General features: G+C 41.5%; 1 protein-coding gene across 4 annotated transcripts in view; it reads left to right on the top strand.

The window, feature by feature from the left end:
- Positions 1 to 779: 779 nt before the first annotated feature.
- Positions 780 to 24,929, top strand: part of C9 (complement C9) — a 68,695-nt gene continuing 44,545 nt past the window's right edge. For all 4 annotated transcript variants that reach the window (XM_055422134.2, XM_055422133.2, XM_055422132.2 and 1 more), the window contains exons 1-4: positions 780 to 874; positions 16,972 to 17,071; positions 17,487 to 17,631; positions 17,858 to 18,005. In XM_055422134.2, coding sequence (XP_055278109.1) covers positions 798 to 874; positions 16,972 to 17,071; positions 17,487 to 17,631; positions 17,858 to 18,005 — 470 coding nt within the window. In that variant the 5' untranslated portion in view covers positions 780 to 797. The remainder of the gene's footprint in view (positions 875 to 16,971; positions 17,072 to 17,486; positions 17,632 to 17,857; positions 18,006 to 24,929) is intronic.

Genomic DNA, 24,929 nt, shown 5'->3' with positions numbered 1-24,929 from the left:
ATTCACAGGTCCCCCAGCTCATTCTCTTGTGCAACCAGTGGTTTAAAAGCAACTGTGATATCCCCCTTCTCCAGTACTTCCAAAATAGCCTGCCCTTTTCACAAGTTCTAAAGAATGTGAAAATGAGCGGAAAAAATTCTTTCTGATGGGTTGGAGCAAGTAATTCCATCTTAGAATCTATCTTGCTGACAGGTGTGCTTCTTAGATAAAGACACCTTGTCCTTCTGGAAGACACTGGAAAGGCCTTAGGGAATGTACCTGGATTCTTCAAAATGACTCACTTCACTTATAAAATGAAGTCAGTTTGTAAATGCATTTTACGATCTGTCCATGTGGAAATACCATACAGTTCATCCTCAGAGGGCAACAGCTATGTCTGTAACTCTGTTTCTAGTCAGTGCAATTCTTTTACTAATTTTGAGTTTCCTCTATAGGAATTATGCACAGACCTTTTACCTCCAAATTACACAGTCCCTCATGATCTCTCCCAAAGTCTCTGAAAATGAGAACCACTGGAGTTGTCTGTTTGTTGGGTTTTTGTTTTCAACACATCTCAGCCATTTAGCAGTCATGGGCTCCTCACTTGAATATACAATTGATAAATATACTCTTGGCCAAAACGGTAGGCCTCAAGTTACGAAATGACTCTCCTTTGATTGGACTTTGGCACCCAGGAAGCCCAATTCTAAAGAAATCCTGAGCAAAACAAACAATAATTGTTCCCCAGTCCTTTGCAAATAAGTGTCTTCCAGGAACTGTCTAGTCATTCCACTCCGGGAGCTGTCTCGCTAGTGCAAATGTCTGCCAGCCAGAGGTTCGCCTTTGCAATATGCATTCTAGAAATAAGTCTCCTGAAAGTGGGGCCCACTCCCAGGTGAGTCACTTTTCTCTCTGTCTCTGGAATTTCCCTGCGGGCTTTGCCATTTCAGGGTCTGCTTCTATAGCAGCAAAGTAGGTGAAACTTTTTCACTCGCATTAAGATATGGAACCAGAGAATCTAAACTTTGAAAAAGAATGAGAAAAAGCTCAGGTATGTCTTTCAGAGTTTTTTCAGGAAACCTGCTGCCGTTTCCAGGGATTTCTTTTAAATAAGGTGTTTAAATGTTAAGGCTGAGATATTCTACAAATACTGGACTTAACAAAGCTGGTTTTTACTAGGATATAATAAACCTGGGTTTATCAGTTTCTAGGGGGCTTCCGTGGTGGCTCAGCGGTAAAGAATCTGCCTGCATTGCAGGAAATGCAGGTTTGATCCCTGGGTTGGGAAAATCCCCTGGAGGAGGGCATGGCAACCCACTCCAGTATCCTTGCCTGGAGAATCCCATGGACAGAGGAACCTGGTGGGCTAGTCCACTGGGTCGCAAACGACTAGCACATAGGCACACATCAGTATCTAGGGTCTGAGAAGTTTAAGGAAATAAATCTCTCTCTCACTCTGCCTCCATGTCTAACACTCTCAATAATTGGCTGCATTCTGCCTTTGCCTCCACACCAGGCAGAGGCTGACCAATTTCCTTCTCTTCTTTGACATCCCAAGATTTATCCAGAGGCACATTTTGTCCTTAGGTTTAAGGGAGTGTTTTCTTCCATTCAGGAAGAATCACCATGGTGCAGACCTGTAAGCCAGGCTTCCAGCAAAGACACTTTCTTTTCTTTTGCTCTGATCCTAATTGGGAACAGGAAGCCAATTCCAAAATCCAGAAAAGAAACCAACCAAACAAGATGTGCTTATTGACCATCTACGTTGTAATTCAGAATGGTTAGAGAACACACAGTCCTGTGTCGTCTGATACAGCATGATCCCATCTGGTGACAGTATTAAAATATCCCACCCTTTGACAATGCAGCCTGGGGAAATCAACTATACTGTCCCTCTGCCCAATGTGACTGTGACCTGTATTCAATTTCCCTTTAGTCCATATGACTCAGTGCTGTTGTTCAGTCACTCAGTCATGTCCAACTTTTTGCCACCCCGTGAACTATAGCCCACCAGACTCCTCTCTCCATAGGATTCTCCAGGCAAGGATACTGGAGTGGGTTGCCAGTTCCTTCTCCAAGGGATCTTCCTGACCCTGGAGGGATCGAACTTGGGTCCCCTGCATTGGCAAGTGGATTCTTTACCACTGAGCCACCTGGGAAGCCCATTTGACTGTCAGGTTCAGCAAATTCCATTTGCGTGCTGATGCTCATCTCAAGCACATCACTGCCTGCCTCCCAGCTGCCGTGGAGGCTACAATCCTGTTTGGGCCCCATCAGACACACGGAGTTTGCTCACACGGCTGCATCTTCCAGGAGAGGACACACAGACACGCTACACACAGACCAGCCCGGGCTTTGGTGAAGTGCGTCACCAGGCTTTCCTTTATCCCATCACTACCTCTTCCCATATTATCTAAGAAGCATTATTTGCATTTACTAGACATCTGGTACAAAGGGGTTTGGAGAAGGCAGTTACTGAAAGTTGTTTTAGCCCTCTTGTACTTACCCTGACCCTTTCTTAACTTAACAAAGAATTTAAACAACCCACATTCCTAGATCATGACTCCTGCTGATCAAGAATGAGAGGCCGTTGGGAAGGCTTCCATGGCTTTGAAGTTTGGATCCCGTAAGGTTCTGGTCATGCCCTGCAGTTTCAGAGAGGACCAGAAAGGTCCTTTGACTGCCCCCCAGCTCTAAGCAGCTGCACCACTGGCTGGGGTTGGGCTGCAGTCACTCTCCTTGCCATGCCCTCAGGAGGTTGGTAAGGCTACCCCGTTCTGAACACTGTGCTCAGCCCTTTGATATAGGGTTGAAGTTAAACAGAGAGTTCAGACCAGTCATGGACTGAGACACATAGTTCAGCCAAAGAAATGAAGTTTGCAAACAATTTTAAAATACAGATTTGATCAGAACAGAGCAGTCCTCTGGAGCCGGACTTTTCAAGCTCAAATTGAGGTGCCATTACTTACATACTAACCATATAACTCTGGGCAACCTTTCTGAACTGTTATTCAACCTCTACGTACCTTGGTTCCTTCATCTGTAAGATGGTGTGTATGTCGAGGGGGGGTGGGGGGGGTGTGCGCCCGCGCACATGCACACACATGCGTGTTCTTAGCTGTTCAGTCTCGTCTGACTCTTTGCAACCCCGTGGACTGTAGCCCGCAAGGATCCTCTGTCCATGGGGATTTCCCAGGCAAGAATATTGGAGTGGGTTGCCATGCCCTCCTTCAGGGGATCTTCCTGACCCAGGGGCCGAACTCACATCTCTTATGTCTCCTGCATTGGCAGGCAGGTTCTTTACCACTAGCACCACCTGGGAAGCCCCAGTGAAAATAATGGTTCTTATCTAATAAGGTTCGATGTAGACATTAAATCTCTATACCTGTAATTGACTTACAATATCTGTGCCCAGCATGCTGTAAGAACTCAATAAATGTGAAGTGTTCCTTCAAGTAATAACCTTGATATTCTTTTCACTTTGATATGCTTTCTGGTTTAGGAGAGGAGGGGAGGGACTTACAGCCAGTCTTCAGGGGAGAGACACTGCAGACACTTTATCTGAAGTGATCACTATTGCAACTTGTGAACCGTTGGGGATTTTCAGTGATCATTTGTTTGCAAATACAATCATGCCTATGAGACTAGGTCATGGCACATCGTCTCTTGTGACTCCCAAGGTAGACTAGAAATATTAAAAAAAAAAAAAAAAAAGCACTGTACAAGTAGAATAACAGCTCATAATGTAGGTTCCAGAGCCAGGCAGCTTGAGTTTGAGGTTCACAGTTTACTAGCTATGTGACCCTCAGCAAATTCCTTAACTTCTTTAAACCTGTTCCTAGCACCTGCACAAGGGAAATTACAATGTGACCTGCTGTGAGAAAGCCAAAATAACAAATGCAATACGTCTAGCACAGTGACCAGCTCGCAGGGAGTGTGCTCTGAGTATAGCTGTTGTTAGCTTCTTCCTTTTCATTTGTAAATAACAAAATATTTACATGGTTCAAAGACCAAAACACTAACAAATAAACACTGAGAAGTATTGACTTTTCATGAGATTTGTGTTACATATAAATTACTTAGAACACACCCTGCCTCACCTCACACTTTCCCAACAGGGAACCACGTTTTTAGTTTCCTGTGTGTCCTTCCAGTATGTCTTTATGTGGATTAAAGCATAGAGCCGACTATAATCTTACTCTCTCCCTTTCTTTCATAAAAGGTATCATATCATATACACTATCTTGTACTTTGCTTTTCTTCTTTTTCATTTTGCAATATATCATGGAGACTTTGCTGCATCAGTCAAAAGGAACTTCCTCCTCTCACAAATGATTAATTTTCCATTGTATGGATATACAGTTCAGATAACTTATCTTTTATTGACCAACACTTGGGTTGTTTCCAACTTTGTATTATTAATATAAGCTGTGTTGCAATGAATATCCTTATTCATATAGCATTTTGAAAATGGATAATTGTACCTGAGGATTAATTCCCAGAAGTGATATTAATATATCACTGGGTCAAAAGGTTTTGCTTCAAGATTTTGCTGAAATTGCCACACAGTCCCATGGGTGGGTGTTATTTTGCACTTTTTTCAGTTTAGTATAAAAGTGCTTGTTTCTCTGAAGCTTTGCTGTAGGCCAAGTTTTATATTTGCAGAACTCATAGGTAAAAAACAGTATCCTTGAATAGAATTAATTTGCCTTTCTCTTCATCAGGCTATACATCTTTTCATATGTTTAAAGGCTGTATGTATGGATTGTTTTGTTTTTCATTAACTATATTCTTTGCCCATTTTTCAATTGAGTCTCTTAGAGATTTCTTTGATGACTTTATATATTAGTCATCCTTTATTTCTGGTATGAATAATAAACATCTTTCCCAGTTTTGTCATTCATCTTTTGGCTGTATATGTGGCATGTTTCTAGTTGTCATATTTACTTTATTCTTCATTTTTCTAACAGTTAAGAAATTCTAGACTGGGAGTTAGGAATCCAGAGAGTAGCTGGGTATGGTGGTTCTGGAGATAAATTGCCTGGGTTTGAATCCCAGCTCTGCCACCAAGAAGCTTCTATGTAACCTGAGAAAAATTACTCATTGTTACTGTGGAAAATCCCATGGATGGAAGAGCCTGGTAGGCTGCAGTCCGTGGGGTCACTAAGGGTCGGACACGACTGAGCGACTTCACTTTCACTTTTCACTTTCACACATTGAAGGAAATGGCAACCCACTCCAGTGTTCTTGCCTGGAGAATCCCAGGGATGGGGGAGCCTGGTGGGCTTCCGTCTATGGGGTCACACAGAGTCGGACACGACTGAAGTGACTTAGCAGCAGCAGCAGCAGCACTGTGGCTTAGTTTATTATCTTTCAAGTATGATGATACTAGTAGAAGATACCTCATAAGGCTGATGTAAAAATTAAATAAGATAATGAATATAAAACTTAGATTCTGACGTAAACTAAGCACTCACAAAAGTTAGCAATTATCATTCAGCTTATTTTAATTAAACTTAGCAATCTGGAAAAATACCCAAACACTCATTAATAGAAAATTTAGGCCTGACTGCTAAACTGAAAATATCCAGGTAATTCCCCTGTTGTCCAGTGGTTAGGACTCTGTGCTTTCACTGCAGGGGTTGTGTGGTTAATCCCTGGTTGGGGAACTAAAATCCCATAGACCATGCAGCACAGCCAAAAAAAATAAAATAGAAAATATCCCAAATCTCCTTGTTGGTTGTATCCATCGTGTTTTTAATATCCATATTTAATACTAGTTAATAGATATTTATTTATGAACTATTCTTGGCCAAGTACGGTCTTTTATTTATTCACTCATTTAATACAGGAGTTATTTTTTGAGTTTGCAACATGGGCCGGGTGTTGCTTCGGGAGATATAGTGTAATGCAGAGCTGTTACTGAGGTCTCTGCCCTCAGTGAGCTTACAGTCTAGTGAGGAATATCAACAAGTAAATGGCAAGCGCAATTCAGCCAAACTCTCTGAGGCCCACAGTGCTAAAGGTGACACGTTCCCTGAGCCTAACCCGTCACTGAGCACTGGCTCCATCTGCTCCACCCTCACTAAAAACTGCTCCTTTAATTCTGGCCCCTCTTTGACATCAACAGTATCTCCCTTTGTACCAAATCGTTCCCATCAGCTTTCGGACGTGTTGTAACATTTCCTTTAAATGTTGTCTCACTCCTCAGCCTTACTTTACACACACCCACTCACTTCCAGCGTCACGGTGAGAAATGTCACCTAACCTATATTCTGACAACTCTCGAGTTTATATCTAGGATACAGATCTCTTTCCTGAGTCCAATGTCCAGTTACTTAGTCAACATCTCTTCTTGAAAATATCACAAGCATCCCAAACTAAACACGTCCAGAACAGACTGATTTCTCCACCCATCCCCACCCATCCTGCACCACTACTCACCGAGCCATGTTGTCTCTGCTGCGTGAGTTCAGTCACTCAGTCATGTCCTACTGCTTGCAACCTCATGTATAGCCCACCAGGCTCCTCTGTCCATGGAATTTTCCAGGCAAGGATATTGAAGTGGGCTGCCATTTCCTACTCCAAGGAATCTTTCCAACCCAGGGATCGAACTTTCATCTCTTGTGTCTCCTGCATTGGCAGGTAGAGTCTTAACCTCTGTGCCACCTGGGAAGCCCTGCTCACCGAGTTACTAAGTCAAAACCCGGGAACCATACTTGATTTCTCTATTAGTGTCGTTGCTACATGCAATGTAACTGCATGTCTGGTTGGTATTACCTTTAAAATATGCCTCAAAACTGCCCACTTCTCACTCCCTGCTGTGACCACACTAGCCCAAATCACTATCCTTTCTGCCCTGCATCCACTCTCGTCCACTCTGCAGTAGTCAATTACCCATCCAACAACCAGGGAAATCTCTTGAAAACACAAACCTGAGTGTTGCTACTGTTCTTATATTCCTCGAAGGATTCCCATCAAGCTTAGGAGCAAATGCAACCTCCCCGTCACAGCCAGCAAGCCATGAGCTGCTCCTGCCTGTTTTTCCAGATGCATCTCGCTCTCCTTTGTGGTCACTCCGCTCCACTTGCTGTACCTCCAACATGCCATCTCAGGCCCTTTGCACCTACTCCTTTAGCACAGAACACTCTTCTTCCAGACCCCCACATACCTTCTCTCTGAATTTATTCAGGTATCGAAACAAATAGCAGCTCCTGTTCTCATCGTTTTTTTTCTTTACTGTGTAACAAATCTTTACAAAACAGGAGCTAAAAACAGTACCAATTATTTCTTTGACTTGAATTCGGGGTTGACTTGGCTCAGCTGAGTGGTTGCCGTGGATCTCTCACATGGATGCAGGCAACTGTGGGTGGGGCTGCGGTCATCGTGACAACTTCACTCATGTTCGTCACTTGAGCTGGGAAGACCCAAGCAGCTGGGGGACTGGAGCAATTGATTCTCCTTAGGAATCTCTTGTGTATGTGTGTGTGTGTATGCACATGAGTGTGTACTTTCCACATCGTGGGCTTAGGATAGCTGCCTTCATACATATTGCTAAAAAGGCTCCCAGGGCCAGTGTCTTTAGATAAACCAGCAGACCTTGCATGGGCTTCTCTGCTGCTGCTGCTGCTGCTAAGTCACTTCAGTCATGTCCGACTCTGTGTGACCCCATAGGCGGAAGCCCACCAGGCTCCCCCGTCCCTGGGATTCTCCAGGCAAGAACACTGGAGTGGGTTGCCATTTCCTTCTCCAAAGTGTGAAAGTGAAAAGTGAAAGTGAAGTCGCTCGGTCGTGTCCAACCCTTAGCGACCCCATGGACTGCAGCCTACCAGACTCCCCCATCCATGGGATTTTCTAGGCAAGAGTACTGGAGTGGCTTGCATGGGCTTCTCTAACCTACCCTTAAAAGTCATGCAGGATCACTTCCCCTGTGTTCTACTCATCCAAGGCATTGACAGAAACACCACCAGCTTCAAAAGGGGTCACATAGATCCCATCTTTGATAGTCTTAACATGAAAAAATTTGTGAACGCATTTGTAAAGCACCACCATGGACAGAGGAGCCTGGCGTGCTACAGTCCATGGGGTCAAAAAGAGTCAGACATGACTGACTGACTGAGCACACACGCACACCTTCTCTGAGAGGGTTCAGTCACCACCCTCTACAAGAAACCCCCACCTCCACCCCAGCCTATGGCACTTTTTGTCCACTTACCCTGGTTTATCTTCCTTCACAGCTCACATCTCTTAACTGATACTGCGTATTGTAATTTTAGTATACTCTTTTATTGTATCTCACCCACTGGAACATAGGCTCCGTGATGGTCAAGACGTTATCTTGTGGCCCCAGTCACCAGGACAATTCATGACACAGAGCAGATCCTCCATAAATATTACTGAATGTTGGCTCATTGGGAGTACATGAGAGAAGCTCTTAACCAAGACTTGGGAAACCAGGAGATGACCTGAAATTTTAGAGTAGTGACCACTGCTGTTATATTTTTTCTTCGTCCTGATGAACTGCAGGAACTAAACAAGCTGGAGGATCCATGGGTTAAGAATGCAGCCCTCTTAGTTTATATTTCTTCACTCAAAGGAGCCACATTGTCTTATTTATTGACAAAAGGATTCCTTGCTACAGCAGGTGTTTTCTTGCCTGGGCCCACCACAAAGTGTCCTGGGGTGTGAACGACTCTCCTGAGGTTTTCGTTTTCTGAATCTGGAAACCTCTCTTCATGGCAGGGAGATGCGACCAGGTGTACATTAGTGGCTCTTCATTTAACGTATTTCTGGTCCAGATTTAGACCCCCTGCCAAGTTGATGTACATCTCTTTGATCTAGGAAATGACTTTCAAGCTGAGATTGAAACACTTGGAAGTAGGCTTTACTTGATAAACACATTTCATCTAAGAATCCAGAAAGTGCATTATAAATACTTCTCCACTCAGCCTAATAGCTCAGCAGGGTGAAAGGCAGGTGGTAGGCTTTGTACAGACACAGTCTTTGTGCTACAAAAGATTGTCTGTCTAGTGAGTTAAAGGGTCTGGGGAGGCGGTACTTGGCACAAAAGGAGCTATCCAAGATTATTCACTTTCTTTCTTAATATTTTTGGAGTACTTTCATTTCAATTACACATTCTTCTTACATAATCTGTTATTTCCTCCTAATAATTTCCTCAAGCCCTACCTTTATTTTGCCTCTAAATATCCAGGTATCTGGTGTAGTGAAGGCAAAACATTCAGGTGTTCACACACTTTTCAGTAATTTTTAGTTTTGTTTAATTTGACAACATTTATATATTGGGTTGGCCAAAACGTTCATTTGGGTGTGAACTTCATGGCTAACCTGAATATAAGCTTTAAAAATACATCCAGGCAAGAACTAGATTGCCTAATTTTTGACCTTTTACCTGGAGCTGCTGTATTTAAAAAATAAATATATTCTTATTAACTTAATGTGTCTCTAAGTGTCTAACAATAATCAGACTATTACATCCATAAATTGTGGAATATGCTATGACTCTTTAGATTATTTCCAAGAGGATTTGAGGTGGGGAGAAAAGATAGCATAAGCGAGGAAGTAAAAGTGTAGTTGTGGCTCAGTGGGAAAGAATACACTTGCCAATGTAGAAGACAAGGGTTAGATCCCTGGGTGGGGGAAATCCTCTGGAGAAGGAAATGGCAACCCACTCCAGTATTCTTGCCTGGAGAATCCCATAGACAGAGGAGCTTGGCGAGCTATAGTCCATGGGGTCACAAAAGAGCTGGACATGACTTATCAGTTAAATAACAGCAAGAAAGAATGGAGAGACAGAAATTCTTAGCCCAGTTTTGCTACTAACTGTCAAACTTTGAATAAGCAGAATAATTTTCTGTTTTTAGTTTCCTGTCGGTAAAATATAACTCATAACACCTGTAGAATTTACCCTTAGCGGTAAAATAAAGGTTTTTTGAGAAAATAATTTTTGAAAATTGTCTAGAAAAAGTAGTGGAAAACATAAGACACTGCTTAATCAAAAAAACTTTTATTGAATCTTATGGGCTGAATTGTGTCCCTCCAAAATTTGTATGTTGAAATTCTAACTCCCAGTACCTCAGAATGTGACTGCATTGGGGGTCATTAGGGCAGGCCCTAATCCATTATAATTGGTGTCCTTACAAGAAGAGTGACTGTGAACACACAGAGGTACCAAGGAAAGATCAAATGGAGACACAGGAAGAAGACCTTCACCTACAAAGCAAGGATAGAGTCCTCGGAGGAATTCAACACTGCAGACACCTATACATTTCTGTTGTTTAAGTCTGTGTACTTTGTTATGGCAGTCCTAGCAAACAAAAAAATACACTGAGCCTGACATTTACAGGGGTGTAAGTCCTTCTGAGGCAAGAGTGGGATCTGTGAAGACCTACCTATGGGATCAGGTTGGATCATTCAGAGGATGAACTGAAATCACGGGCTAGGAGGGCAATAAAAGATCAAAGGCAAAGATCTGGTGCTCTGTTCTAAGACCAAAGTGTGAGTCAATTAGTGTGCACATTGTTAATATGGGGCTAGTATTAGTGTGAAGGCTGTTAGAGAAACTTCTATAGTCAATGCCAGTATCATGGGAGCAGGGTACTAGTCACTGATGTGTGACATCATGAAGTCTTTCTGGTTGGTCCCCAGTACTGACTGCACTCTAGGCTTGCCAAACACAGGACTGTAAGTCAGTCTACAGTATTTGCAGGGAGTTTTATCTTCCATTCATAATCCCCAAGTCTGTACCATACTCTCCAAACTAGTTATTCATTGAAGCTGGTCTCATTGGCATGTGAGAAAGATAAAGGTGTCATGTTGTTCAGTCTCCCAATTGTGTCTCTTTGTGCCCCGTGGATTGCAACATGCCAGTCCTCCCTGTCCCATCTCCTGAAGTTTGCCCAAGTTCATATCCATTTTATCGGTGATGCCATCCAGCTATTTCATCCTCTGATGCCCTCTTCTCCTTCTGCCAGCATCTTTCCATCTTTCTGCCACCATCTCCACCTTTTCCAACATCAGGGACTTTTCCAATGAGTCAGGTGTTCACATCAGATGACCAAAATTCTGGAGCTTCAGCTTCAACATCAGCCCTTTCAACAAGTATTCAGGGTTGATTTCCCTTAAGATTGACTGGTTTGGTCTCCTTTCTATCCAAGAGACTTTCAGGAGTCTTCTCCAGCACCACAGTTTGAAGGTATCAATTCTTTGGTGCTCTGCCTTCTTTACAGCACAACTCTCACAGCCATACCTGACCACTGGGAAGACCATAGTCTTGACTATATGGACCTTTGTCAACAGAGTAACGTCTCTGCTTTTCAACACACTGTCTAGGTTTGTCATAGCTTTCCTGTCAAGAAGCAATCGCCTTCTGATTTCATGGCTACAGTCACCATCTGCAGTGATTTTAGAGCTCAAGAAGAGGAAATTTGTCACAACTTCCACCTTCTCCCCTTCTATTTGCCATGAAGTAATAGGGCTGGATGCCATGATCTTAGATTTTCAATATTTAGCTTTAAACCAACTCTTTCACTCTCCTCCTTCACCCTCATCAAGAGGCTCTTTAGTTCCTCTTCACTTTCTGCCATTAGAGTGGTATCATCCACATATCTAAGACTGGTGATGTTTCTCCCGCCTGTCTTGTTTCCAGCTTGTAACTCATCCAGCCCAGCACATCTCATGATGTATTCAACATATAGGTTAAACAAACAGGGTGACAGAAGACAGTCCTTCATACTCCTTTCTCAATCTTGAACCAATCAGTTGTTTCACACAGGGTTCTAACTGTTGCTTCTTGACCTGCATACAGGTTTCTCAGGAGACAGGTAAGATAGTCTGGTATTACCATCTCTTTAAGAGCTTTCCACCATTTGTTATGATCTACACAGCCAAAAACTTTAGCATAGTGGATGAAAAAGAGGTGGATGTTTTTTCTGGAATTCCCTTGCTTTCTCTATGATTCAGAAAATGTTGGCAACTTGATCTCTGGTTCCTCTGCCTTTTCTAAACCTAGTTTGGACATCTGGAAGTTCTTGGTTCACATAATGCTGAAGCCTAGCATGCCAGATTTTAAGCAAGACCTTACTAGCATGGGAGATGAGTGCAATTGTCCAATAGTTAGAACATTCTTTAGTACTACCCTTCTTTGGAATTGGGATGAGGATTGACCTTTTCCAGTACTGTGGCCATTTCTGGGTCTTCCAGATTTGCTGACATATTGGGTGCATAATGTGTCATACCACTGGTATATTTAGTGTGTTATTTCTAAAACCAAGGAATTAATCTCTTTGGGGAAGACACTGAAACAAAATGCTAACATGACATTCTAAGTAAGTGATAAATACAAAAAAGACAGGAACAAATAATTCGTTTGAAGGCAGCAGGCCTAACTAATACTAGAAAAGCTAGATTTGTAGATTACAAAGATCCATAAGTACATTAGTAGGTAAAGCCTAGAGTAATTCCTGAAACGAGTGATAAACCAGTGCAGTGACTCAGGTCAGTGGTGATCTCAAGCTTGGGTTATGCAATGTAATGGATACCCCCTTCCACCCCAGATTTCATAGATATCCACCAGATAGTGCCAAGCTGTTTTTCTCAACTTTATGTGAATGTGAGAATAACCTGGGATACTTTTAAAAAACATTGGTGCCTGAAGCCCATCCTTAGAAAGCTTTATTTAATTAGTGTGGAATGGGACATTATAATTTTACAATTCCTATTTTCACTATTGGAGGATTATGATATGCAATCAGTAGTGAGACCTTCCTGTTACTCTGGGTCATGAAGGTGCATCCGCCATTGCCTCTTGATTAAGGCTAGTCAGTTCCAGATGAGGATTTAGTTTAATGGAACAGGTCTTGCAGATAATTTTTCAGCCATGTGGTCTTCAGTTCAGTTCAGTTCAGTTGCTCAGTCATGTCCGACTCTTTGCGACCCCATGAATCACAGCACACCAGGCCTCCCTGTCCATCACCAACTCCCGGAGTACACTCAAACTCATGTCCACAGAGTCGGTGATGCCATCCAGCCACCTCATTCTCTGTCGCCCCCTTCTCCTCCCGCCCCCAACCTTTCCCAGCATCAGAGTCTTTTCCAATGAGTCAACTCGTTGCATGAGGTGGCCAAAGTGTTGGAGTTTCAGTTTCAACATCAGTCCTTCCAATGAACACCCAGGACTGATCTCCTTTAGAATGGACTGGTTGGATCTCCTTGCAGTACAAGGGACTCTCAAAAGTCTTCTCCAGCACCACAGCTCAAAAGCATCAATTCTTCGGCGATCAGCTTTCTTCACAGTCCAACTCTCACATCCATACATGACCACGGGAAAAACCATTGCCTTGACTAGATGGACTTTTGTTGGCAAAGTAATGTCTCTGCTTTTTAATATACTATCTAGGTTGGTCATAACTTTCCTTCCAAGGAGCAAGCGTCTTTTAATTTCATGGCTGCAATCAGCATCTGCAGTGATTTTGGAGACCAAAAAAATAAAGTCTGATACTGTTTCCACTGTTTCCCCATCTATTTCCCATGAAGTGATGGGACCAGATGCCATGATCTTCGTTTTCTGAATGTTGAGCTTTAAGCCAACCTTTTCACTCTCCTCTTTCACTTTCATCAAGAGGCTTTTGAGTCCCTCTTCACTTTCTGCCATAAGGGTGGTGTCATCTGCATATCTGAGGTTATTGATATTTCTCCCGGCAATCTTGACTCCAGCTTGTGCTTCTTCCAGCCCAGCGTTCCTCATGATGTTGTCTGCATATAAGTTAAATAAGCAGGGTGACAATATACAACCTTGACATACTCCTTTTCCTACTTGGAACCAGCCTGTTGCTCCATGTCCAGTTCTAACTGTTGCTTCCTGACCTGCATACAACTGTATCCTTAAAGCCTAGCAAATAGTTGACAATAAATATTTGATGAATGAATAAATAAGTGAATAGATAAATTGATTAAATGAAATGTGTCATTGAAAAGGCACTTATGATACTGGGAAGAACAAGATGCTATATAAGAATATGTACATGGAAAAGTAAGTTACATGAAGGGTTAGGGGAAGTTCTCTGGGGAAAATATCTATGTTGAAAATAAGATCAGTGTGGTGAATAGGAAACAGATTTAAAAGCCTAAAGATATGAGAAAATGTGCTTATCTTGGGCATTTCAAGTTCAGTGTGGCTAGAGGGAAAAGTGAAGTTGAAGAACTAGAAAGAAGATGGGCCATGTAGTGTGCTCTAAACTACATGTCTTAGTTTCCTATTACAGTTATAGCAAATGATCACATATTGGTGGCTTAAAACAACACAGATTTATTATCTTACAGTTGTATAGGTCAGACGTCTGAATCGGGTCTCACCAGGCTAAAATCAAGGCTCTGGTGGGGCTAGAATCCTCTCTAGAGGCTCTAGGGGAGAATCTATTTCCCTGCATCTTCCAGCTTCCAGGGGCTGCCTGCATTCCTTGGTGAAACTCCTATCTTCAGACCCAACAACAGTGGGTGGAGGAGTCCTTCTTCATGCTTTGAATTTTTCCTGCCACTCAGACTGCATATCTCTCTGAACCACTCTTCTGCTTTTAAGAGCTCACATGATTGGAATGGGCTCATCCAGATTAAGTACAGAATAATCTTCTCTAATCGCATGCTCAGACTATATTTTGCCACATGAAGTAACATATTCACTGATTCTGGGGATTAAGACACAGATGTCTTTGGGGGTTGTTACTCTGCCTACCGTATCATGTCAAGAAATTCAGACTTTATTTTCAAAACAGAGAGAAACTGCTAAAGAGTTTCAGTAGGGGAATGAATGATCAGCTTTGCATTTTAAAAATTTCTCTCTGGATGATTTCTGGAAACCAGATTAGAAAGAAATTACTGTCATCTAGGAGAGATAAAATGTTTTTGTAGACCAGAGAAATGTCTGGAAAAGATAAAGGGTAGAAGGATTTGAGAGTCATTTACAATGATAAAGAAAATGTTCTAGTGGTTGATTTTTTGGGGGGGATGAGGTTCGATAACACAAATACCACTCTAGTCTCTGGTTAGGGTGATTGCATAAATGGAGGACTGTTTACCAAGGCAATAAATACAGGAGGAACAACCTCGAGAAAAGAAGTACTAGGTTTGTTTGGAGAAATATTAAGTTCATGGGATCTTCCCTGTAGCTCAGATGGTACAGAATCTGCTTGCAATGCAGGAGATCTGGGTTGGATCCCTGGGTAGGGAAGATCATCTGGAGAAGGGAATGGCAATCCACTCCAGTACTCTTGCCTGGAGAATCCCATGGACAGAGGAGCCTGGTGGGCTACAGTCCATGGGGTTGCAAAGAGTTGGACATAGAAAACAGACACTCTGAAGTTCATGAGCCATGAAGACATTCACATGTAGATGTTCAATTAGGGTTATATCCAAGGGTTTAAAATTCAGAAGAGATTTCTGGGTTGCAGACTTATATCTGGGTGTCCTTAACATATACATGGACACCAAACCCTTGGGGAAAATGTAGAGAGAAAAAGAAATCCAAGGACAGCAACTTGAGAAAAAACAGCATTTCTGAGACTGCCAAAAGACAAGGAACCTGCCCAGGAGAGTAGGAGCAAAGGACAGAGGGGAAAGAAGCAATGAAAGGGGTCTGGTGTCATTCAGTCCAAGGAAAGAGCCTATCTTAAAGAGCAAGAGTGGTCAACCTCATTGATGGCTGTGAAGTGGTCAGTGAAATAAGGACTGAAGGGGACCAAGGGAGCAGGCCTCTTGGAGTCACTGTTGACTTTAGCAAGAGCAATGACGTTAGGACAGGAAAGTTGAGCTGTGATTGGAAGGTAAGGGACAAAATACCAGAAAGCTGGCCTAAAAAAGATGAGAGAATTTGGGAGGTAGTTAAAAGGAGGAACTGAGACGTATTATTATTTTGGAACAGAGAGGAACAGAAATATATCTCTAGGAATTCCTTAAAGTATCATTGTGAAGGCCAGGGGGAAGTGGGAGTAGCTGGAAGGAAAAGCAAAGTTCAGAAAGAGTGTTCTATTTGTTCATTCATTTGTTTTTGTTTAATGTCAAGGACTTGAATACATTCTACTACAAATGGAAAGGAGCTGGTAGTGAAAGAGAGTTTTTAATGAGGAAATACTCAGTTAACAGGGGGCTCAAAAAGATGCTGACAACTAGAGCTTTGGAGGATGGATTGGCCTTACAATCCCTCCAAAATAAAAATTAAAAGCTGCATTATGAAAAGGACAGGTGCCACTTCAGGAAAACGGGGCAGGAAGTTTATAGGATTATTGTTTCATACCTTCTGTTGTTGGTTTTCTTTCAACCGTTGAATAAGATAGTAATTCAAGGTGGTGTTTCAACCAGAAGAGGCTGAAATGGTGAACCAAGACAGAAAGAAAAGTTCAAAGCCAGAAAAGCACAGCTAGGGGTGGGAGGGAAGGTTAAAAGTGCCAAAAAATATACATTGAAATTCAAAAAGGATGAGGAATAAGTCCTGCCTTGGAGTGTGACGCTGTAAGTTCAGGACATACAAATCGCAGTGGTGGGAAAGCTTGCTTTATGAAGTGTTTGCCACAGGAATAGTTGAGTGGACTGGATTAAATTTGCAAGGAAATAGGGCAACTTGAAGTTTTGCCAGACTTTCTGAGGGGCACAGAGTGAAAGATTGTTCCCAGCTTCAGTGAGTCTGGACACTCTTTGAAAAAATAAGACTAATCAGTGAGAAATTCCCGAGCTGGATGACTTGCTAGTTTTCTTCATCTTAGGCCGAAGGTTAAATTATAACACAATACAAGAATTAAACAAAAAGGTTGAATTGAAAATACAAGACAGCATGTGATCAGATGTCAAATAAGAGATGGAGTAAAAGGATAAGTACTGAGGTTCAAAAGAGAGAAAGAAGTAAATAAATTAATCTGGTTTATGAAGACTTCTTGGAAGCAAGCACACATAATGGTCATTATTAGCGGGTATGTTTTATTATCTTAGTTACAACCCGGCAGAAAGAAGCGGCACGCCATTGCCCATAGACTGCAGGATGAGCCCCTGGAGTGAGTGGTCGAAATGTGACCCTTGCCTCAAACAAATGGTAAGTATTCTTTGCCATTCCCCACTGGTGTCCCCAGATGGCAACTGCATTGCCAGCATTGCCAGGAAAATGACAAAGAGGTAGGAACCTCACCTCCCCACCCCACCACCAGCAGCTGTGTTCTCAACTCAGAATGAAAGGAAAATATCTAAATGGATTAGGCTAACCTTACTGGGAAACCTGAATGCTGCACAGTTGGCTGAACAAATGTCATGTGGAACCATATGCTATACAAGAGCCTGCCAAACCCACCACACGAGGTATTCCTTCAAGCGATGTCAGGGACTGTGTTTCAGGCTTCCATCTCAAAACCTTTGACTCAACTGGAGGTTGGAGGTCTGCGGTGGATGCAGTTTTAGATCAGAAGCCCTTTTTGGCCTTAGAAACGCTGACATTTCCAGCTGTTTCTGTGCAGTTTCGTTCAAGGAGCATTGAGATCTTTGGACAATTTAATGGGCGAAAGTGTGTGGACACCGTGGGAGACCGACGGCAGTGTGTACCCACAGAGCCCTGCGAAGACCCCGAGGACGACTGTGGCCGCGATTTTCAGTGTGGTACAGGTAATCCTCCCGTGGCCTGCTGTGGGTTTCTGTGCGCCTTTATAAGCGAAAAGAAGAAAATGTGCTTCCTGACCCTCAGACTTCCGAGTGTGGGTACAAAAAAATCCAAATATAATGTGTGATCACTCCTCTCTAACTTTAAAGGATGTTTGATAACTTCAGGAAGAAAGAAAAATTTGGCACGAGATACACAGCGTCTTTCTGTCTTTCCTGATTTTGATTGCAGGCAGATGCATAAAGAATCGACTTCTGTGCAATGGTGACGATGACTGCGGAGACTACTCAGATGAGGATAACTGTGAACGTGACCCTCGTCCCCCTTGCCGCAACAGAGAGGTGGAAGAGTCAGAGCTGGCTCGGACAGCAGGATATGGGTCTGTACTCCACTTGCATACTTGTGGATGAGGATGAGAGAAAATGAGCCCCACCTGTCTTGCCATGTTGGAGTGGTAGATGGTTTGAGCCAGTACAAAGAGTGGCCTATGGGTCTGTATTCTGTCTGAATTACATTTGAGCTTGAAAGAAGTTAAGTGCTAAATCAGCATCTCAAGATAATTTGAACAAACTGCCTGGTTTCAGTAGGTGTCTATAGAATAGATTAGACTATCAGGATAATAGGTGATTACTTCTGAGCTCAATGGGAGAGGAGACTTCTTGGTTATCAACCTCTGGAAGGTAATAGCAAGATTGAAACGACTCATTAACTTTTGAAGATGAATTGCCAATATTAGGTCTGGTAATTCGATTCAAATATTTGAATGCCCAGAAAGACTGGAAAAGTTCTATTGGAACTTTTCTTGGATCTCTACCTGGGTATAAGTTCTCAGGGGGTCCCAGCATTCTGGAGTTTGCCCAGGAAGTAAAGATCAGAGGGAGCAGTTCTGATGCCTTGTGGGTCTGGTGGTGGGACTCTGCTTCTCATTACAGAGCTGAAGTTTCACTCGTTTCCATACAATTATTGCTTTATGTGCAATCTAAGAAAGTTTTCTCTCTGAACTAAACAAACAGGCTCAAAGCAGGGCATTACTTTTGTTATGGATTCTCATTTGATGCAAATCTACATCTGATTTTATAGGAAAAGGATACAGAAATCGTAGCCCTCTTGGCTGAAAAATAGTCATTTGCAATATATAGGTTTCTTTTGTACACGAAGAGAAAATTCATTCTACAGTATCTGCCAGGGAGTTTCCCAATGAGGCATCCCAGACAGCAGCCAAGACTCCTTAAATACCTCCTGCCTTACCTTGATCAGGGCTGGTGATGACATCACAGAGCTGAGCCTTCAGGACCAAGTGAGAGGGTGGCGCCCAAGCTGTGTGGAAAGTTGGCTAAGAGGTGGAAAATGAGGTAGGCTCTGATAGAATCAGCCCACCAACCGTTTTAAGATCCTCATTACCATGAGCAATCACCCATAGCTAATTTAATCTTCATAGAGCTATTGTTCTCTGCCAGTTTTCATTTGCATAATACTTTGAATTTTTCCAAATCTCTTTGAGCATTCCCTCTCTTAGCTATTCATAATAATCCTGTGAGATACTTGGGGGCAGCATTATATTCACTTTATAGATAAGAACTAAGTAAAATAAACAAGGCCTTTTGGCACATTAGTTGCTAGCAGAACTAAAACCCAAGTTTCCCTGACTGATAGAAAACTATGTGGTTTTTTATTCACCATGTCAGCTAACCCTCTTTTTTCCCACATTCCCCTCACTAGCCACATCACTCCTCCCACATCACTACAAAGCCCATAAGTCAACTCCCTAACTTCAAAGCATAACTAATCTTAGAAAATGAAACTCCTTAAGTAATTTATTACCCAAATATTTGAATCAAGACTATAGAGAGTAGTAAGTCAGTAATTAATATTTAACAAGAGATTTCAAAATATCATGCTTTGTTATATCAATAATCACAATATTCTTCAATACCATTGATGTTGCATATTTATGTATAATACTATAATCTCCATTATGCTTATATGGGGCTATGGGACTGTAGTGAAATAGAGATAATAGGAATAAACAAACTAATCATAGCTACATGCTTATAAACTCTCCAGTTTGGAAAACCTCAACAAGTCATATCAGTCATACAGTCAGATTCTTGTACACATGGAAGTCACAAGTGCTCATAAATTAATTAAATTTATAGTTGTTTTCATTTGTAGGGCTCTCATTTAAATTCTCATGCCAGGAGAATTCACTTGTATCACAAATATTTCAGCCTCTTATTGGTATCTGAGATTCTTCAGAAGTGTTTAAGGGAAATCCCCAACCCATCTTGCATCCATTGGGAAAAAAAAAAAAATCCATCCCAGCTGTAAATGATGTGCTATACACAAGGAGTTACTTCTGTGTGTGATCTAAGCATAACACCACTTCTGTGGAGGGAGCCTGCTCTTCGGCTCACCCGGTAAATTGGAATTGCCTTGGGTTTTAGGTGCAGGTGTAAAAACAGCCATCTCCAAGTGCTGCCAAAGAACACATCGCTTTTTATTTCCCAAGCGATGACATTCCATCCATAAGAAGTTTTCATGTTTCTTGGCAGAAAAAAAATTGGCTCATTCTAGACTAGACTGGCTGTCTCTGCAGTGGTGGAACCAAGTCAAAAGTTTTGAAACATTTCTTCCTTAGCGGTCCTTTAGTCTGTGGATCAGCTTCATTGTAACTTTCCAAATGGATCCAGCCAACTGGGCAATTTGCTGTTTAGCAGAACAAAACCCTTCAAACTGGGGTAATCTTACTGTGGGGTGCAAAAAGACTTTCCGGGGGGAGATAGGTGAGTTTTACAATAACAGTTTCCCCAACTATTAGTTACTTAACTAATGTAACTAATAATAAATCTCTGATTCCATACACACAGACTTGTCAACTGACAAGTTTGAAGATTCAGGATCATTCATTCAGCTGGCAGATCCATTCTCCTGTCTCACCTCTTCTCTCACTATCATCTAACTCCCACTTCCCAAAAGAAGAGTACATCCCTCACCCATCTCATACTTCCCTATGAGATAGAAAAACCAAGAAACGGTTCCAAATTTTGTATTCAGTTGGACTTGGCCTCTAAGGCTTGTATGTCAAGTGGTCTCCAATTCTTTTTACCAACAGCATTTAAAGATGTCCTAATCAATTGTCAGGTAATGGACTATAAAAATAACATTTAGCTAAAGACTAGTATGTGTTCTTTTTTTGGCGTGAAACTCAGAAGATTGAGGAATTGAGTGACATTGCTATGACAAAATTCCTTCTATTCTTATCTACTTATTTATGTGCATAAAGTTTCTCAGCAGTTGCATCTATAAAAATGAAAAGTAGAAATGAAGTCAATACTGAGCCCTATGGTTTTTCTAGCAGTAAGTAATATTCTAACATGGGTATAGTAACTTATCAATTAATTAAAAAGAAGCCCCATTCATTTCACTGAGAGATGCTTTTCCAATAAAAATTTTATGTTTATTAAATATTGCTAAATTTTAATATGTTTAAATATACTACTAAAAATGGTAACTCCATCCAGAAGAATTTATTAAACACTTAGACCTTATGGTCAAAGAATTTTTAATGCTTTTAAAACTTCAATTAATATCTTTTGAGTACAGAAAAGTGTGAAAAAGTGATCAATTAAAACTTCCATGCATAAAAATCCATTACATTAGGTTAAAATTCTATAGCAGAAATGAAATAGAAATATAGATTCAAGCATTAAAGGGGGTGGGGAAATATGGGAACTCTATTATCTACTCATTTTGCCATGAATCTAAAACTGCTCTAAGAAATAAAGTTTATTTTTTAAAAAAGAAGAATCAAAAGGAATACCATGAAACATCCAGCTGTTAAAGAAATATAAACATTGTCATTACTTGATACCTGCTATCACTACAGAATTTATATTCCATTTATTTTTAAAAGAAGCACAATAATTATAGTGTAAATATTTACAGCATGCTGGGAAACTTCTCCTTTAGTTCAATTCACTCAGTCATGTCTGAATCTTTGTGACCCCATGGACTTCAGCTCACCAGCTTCCCTGTCCATCACCAACTCCCAGAGCTTGCTCAAACTCATGTCCATTGAGTCGGTGATGCCATCCAACCATCTCATCCTCTGTCGTCCCCTTCTCCTCCTGCCCTCAATCTTTCCCAGCAGCAGGGTCTTTTCCAATGAGTCAGATCTTCACATCAGGTAGCCAAAGTATTGGAGTTTCAGCTTCAGCATCAGTCCTTCCAATGAATATTCAGGACTGATTTCCTTTAGGACTGACTGGTTGGATCTCCTTGCAGTCAAGGGGACTCTCAAGAGTCTTCTCCAATACCACAGTTCAAAAGCATCAATTCTTCGGCTCTCAACTTTCTTTATAGTCCAACTCTCACATCCAATGACTACGGGAAAAATCATAGCCTTAACTAGATGGACCTTTGTTGGCAAAGTAATGTTTCTGGTTTTTAATATGCCAGCTTTTTCACTCTCCTTTTTCACTTTCATCAATTTATCCTTTGCAACTACTTAAAAGGAAGCATTTTAGATGTCAAACTAAAACCATACAAGGAGGCATGATTTATTAGAGTAGACAACCAGAAAATCTGAAGACTACAACCCAAAAATATGCTATATACATTTCTATCTACAGAACATTTTAAATATTTTAAATGTACTTGGCTGCAGTAGGTCTTAGTTGCAGCACTCTGAGATCTTTAGTTGTGGCACAAGAACTCTTAGTTGCAGCATGTGGAATCTAGTTCCCTGACCAGGGTTCAAACCTGGAACCTCTGGATTGAGAGTGCAGAGTCTTAGCCACTGGACCACCAGAGCAGTCCCTCCACTTACAGCAATTTGTACACTCATTCCTTCTGCCCTCCAGACCCCATCTTCAAAACTCAAATCAGATCATGATACTCCTTCTAAAACCATTTTTACAACCCTTCCGTGAGGACCTCTTCCTCTTAGGAACTTTGTACATCACTTACCTGTACTACCCATTTGTACGTGCACATTCATCCTTGGACTATTGTTTGAAATTGGTAATTGTATCCAACCCCTACCTTGAATATAATTTTAATGAAATCAAAGACTATATTAACTATCTTAATACTGCTTGCTTGCTGCTTAGTCACTTCAGTCGTGTCCGACTCTGTGTGACCCCATAGACGGAAGCCCACCAGGCTCCCCGTCCCTGGGACTCTCCAGGCAAGAACACTGGAGTGGGTTGCCATTTCCTTCTCCAATGTGTGAAAGCGAAAAGTGAAAGTGAAGTCGCTCAGTCGTGTCCGACCCTTAGCGACCCCAAGGACTGCAGCCTACCAGGCTTCTCCATCCATGGGATTTTCCAGGCAAGAGTACTGGAGTGGCTTGCCATTGCCTTCTCCGATCTTAATACTACCCGTTGTTTATTACAAACACTGCACTACTCATAGATATAACAGTCACCTAACAGTTCATCACTGTTATTATTATTGTTCAGTTGCTAAATTATGTCTTACTCTTTACAAACTGCATGAAATTTGTGAACTCCATGAACTGCAGCATGCCAGACTTCTCTGTTCTTTACTATCTCCTGGAGTTTGCTCAAGTTCATGCCCATAGAGTCAGTGATTCTATCTAAGCATCTCATCCCCTGCTGCCCTCTTCTCCTTTTGTCTTCAATATTTCCCAGCATCAGGGTCTTTTCCAATGAGTTGACTCTTTGCATCATTATGCTGCTGCTAAGTCACTTCAGTCGTGTCCGACTCTGTGTGACCCCATAGACGGAAGCCCACCAGGCTCCCCCGTCCCTGGGATTCTCCAGGCAAGAACACTGGAGTGGGTTGCCATTTCCTTCTCCATTGCATCATTATAAGCCAAGATTAATGTCATTATTCATTGAATACAAAGAGGTACAGGGTCATTGTTAATAAAATACATGGAAGACAAGTTCATGACAGAATAAAGAAAAAGTACTTGAGGTCTTGTTTAAGAAACAAACACAGATCACTTATTTCCAGTATTCTATGTATTTGTATCGAAGCCTTAGCAACATTTTTTAAATATTTATTGTTCACATGTCTGTGAATACAGGGATGGGTGAAAAGCTGAAGCCAAAATTTTAATCTCCCATCCAGCATAAGATGTTTAAGAATGTAAACCAGATATATAGCATTTCTTTTTTCCTCTCTTCCTTGTTCAACTGACTAAGTCTACTGTTTGGCCCTTTACTAGAAATTTAGGGCCATAGCATTTTTCATGAAAGGTACTTTTGGTGGAGCAAATAGTGAGGAGTTAATTCTAACTATACAGTCAGCCTTGAGAAAGGTATTACTGAATCATTTCCTTAACTTGCCTTTCATTAAGTTGAACTATAATGTTCATCTTCTTTATAGATTCAAAGTTTATAAAGAATGTGCTGTTTATATAAAGATGTTGTTTTTAACTAACCCATTGGAAATAGGATACTTTTCCAATTTTTTTCTTGCATTAGCAATGGGTTTACTATCCAAACCCTTTGACAAATTGCTCTTGAAACCAACATCCAGATTTGTAATCCAGCTCATTGGACTCAGGGATGTGGTCCAGAGTAATAGCTTTTGCTTAGAGTTTTGCTTAGAGCATATTTATGCTTTTGTGCCAAGCTACATTATGGATACGAGAAGCAAACCTCTATTTTGGCCTCTATGCCCTGGGGCCATTTATTCCAGATACAGTCTAGACAGCAAGGACTGTTTCACCAATTAGCACTTCACAAAGAATGAACTGTTTCTTGTTCGTATATTGATTTTTGGCCTACAAATCAGAGTCAATATTTTTTAGGCTAAACAAGATTCCTATTTCTGAATTAAAGTTTGCCAAATAACAATATTTTGCTAGGAGAAAAAAGGAGAACTTTTGAGAAAGCCTTGCTGGATGATGACATTTTTGTGTTCCTCTTGGAAGTGTAATAAGAGTAAAATAAGTCTGGAGGGAACAAGGTTTGTGACAAACAATGAGACAGCTGGAGGAAAAGGTTTAAGTTTAAAGAGAATAGGGAGAGAAAGAGGCCCCATGTTGATTCATAGATTAAAAGTTATATGCATATGTTATACTCCTCTCCCTGAGATGCTCTGTTCTCAAATAATTTTAAGAGTTGATACTGTAGCATTGGCTTATAGTTCACCAAGGGAGGTTAGCTAAGAGTTACATCAGTGAGAATTCAACTCTAACAGTAAGATGGTCCCTTGCTTCCTACTTATTGGATTTCTTTCATTGGGCTCAACAGTGGCCTAATTGCCTAAAAGAGTTTATAAAGAGAATGAGATGGCTGGATGGCATCACCAACTCGATGGACGTGAG

This window comes from Moschus berezovskii, chromosome 18 (assembly GCF_049115385.1).
Source record: "Moschus berezovskii isolate FMDL1 chromosome 18, NW_MosBer_1.0, whole genome shotgun sequence".
Lineage (NCBI taxonomy): Eukaryota > Metazoa > Chordata > Mammalia > Artiodactyla > Moschidae > Moschus > Moschus berezovskii.
The sequence above is the reverse complement of the archived record's forward strand: the minus strand, read 5'-3'. Positions and strand labels throughout refer to the sequence as shown.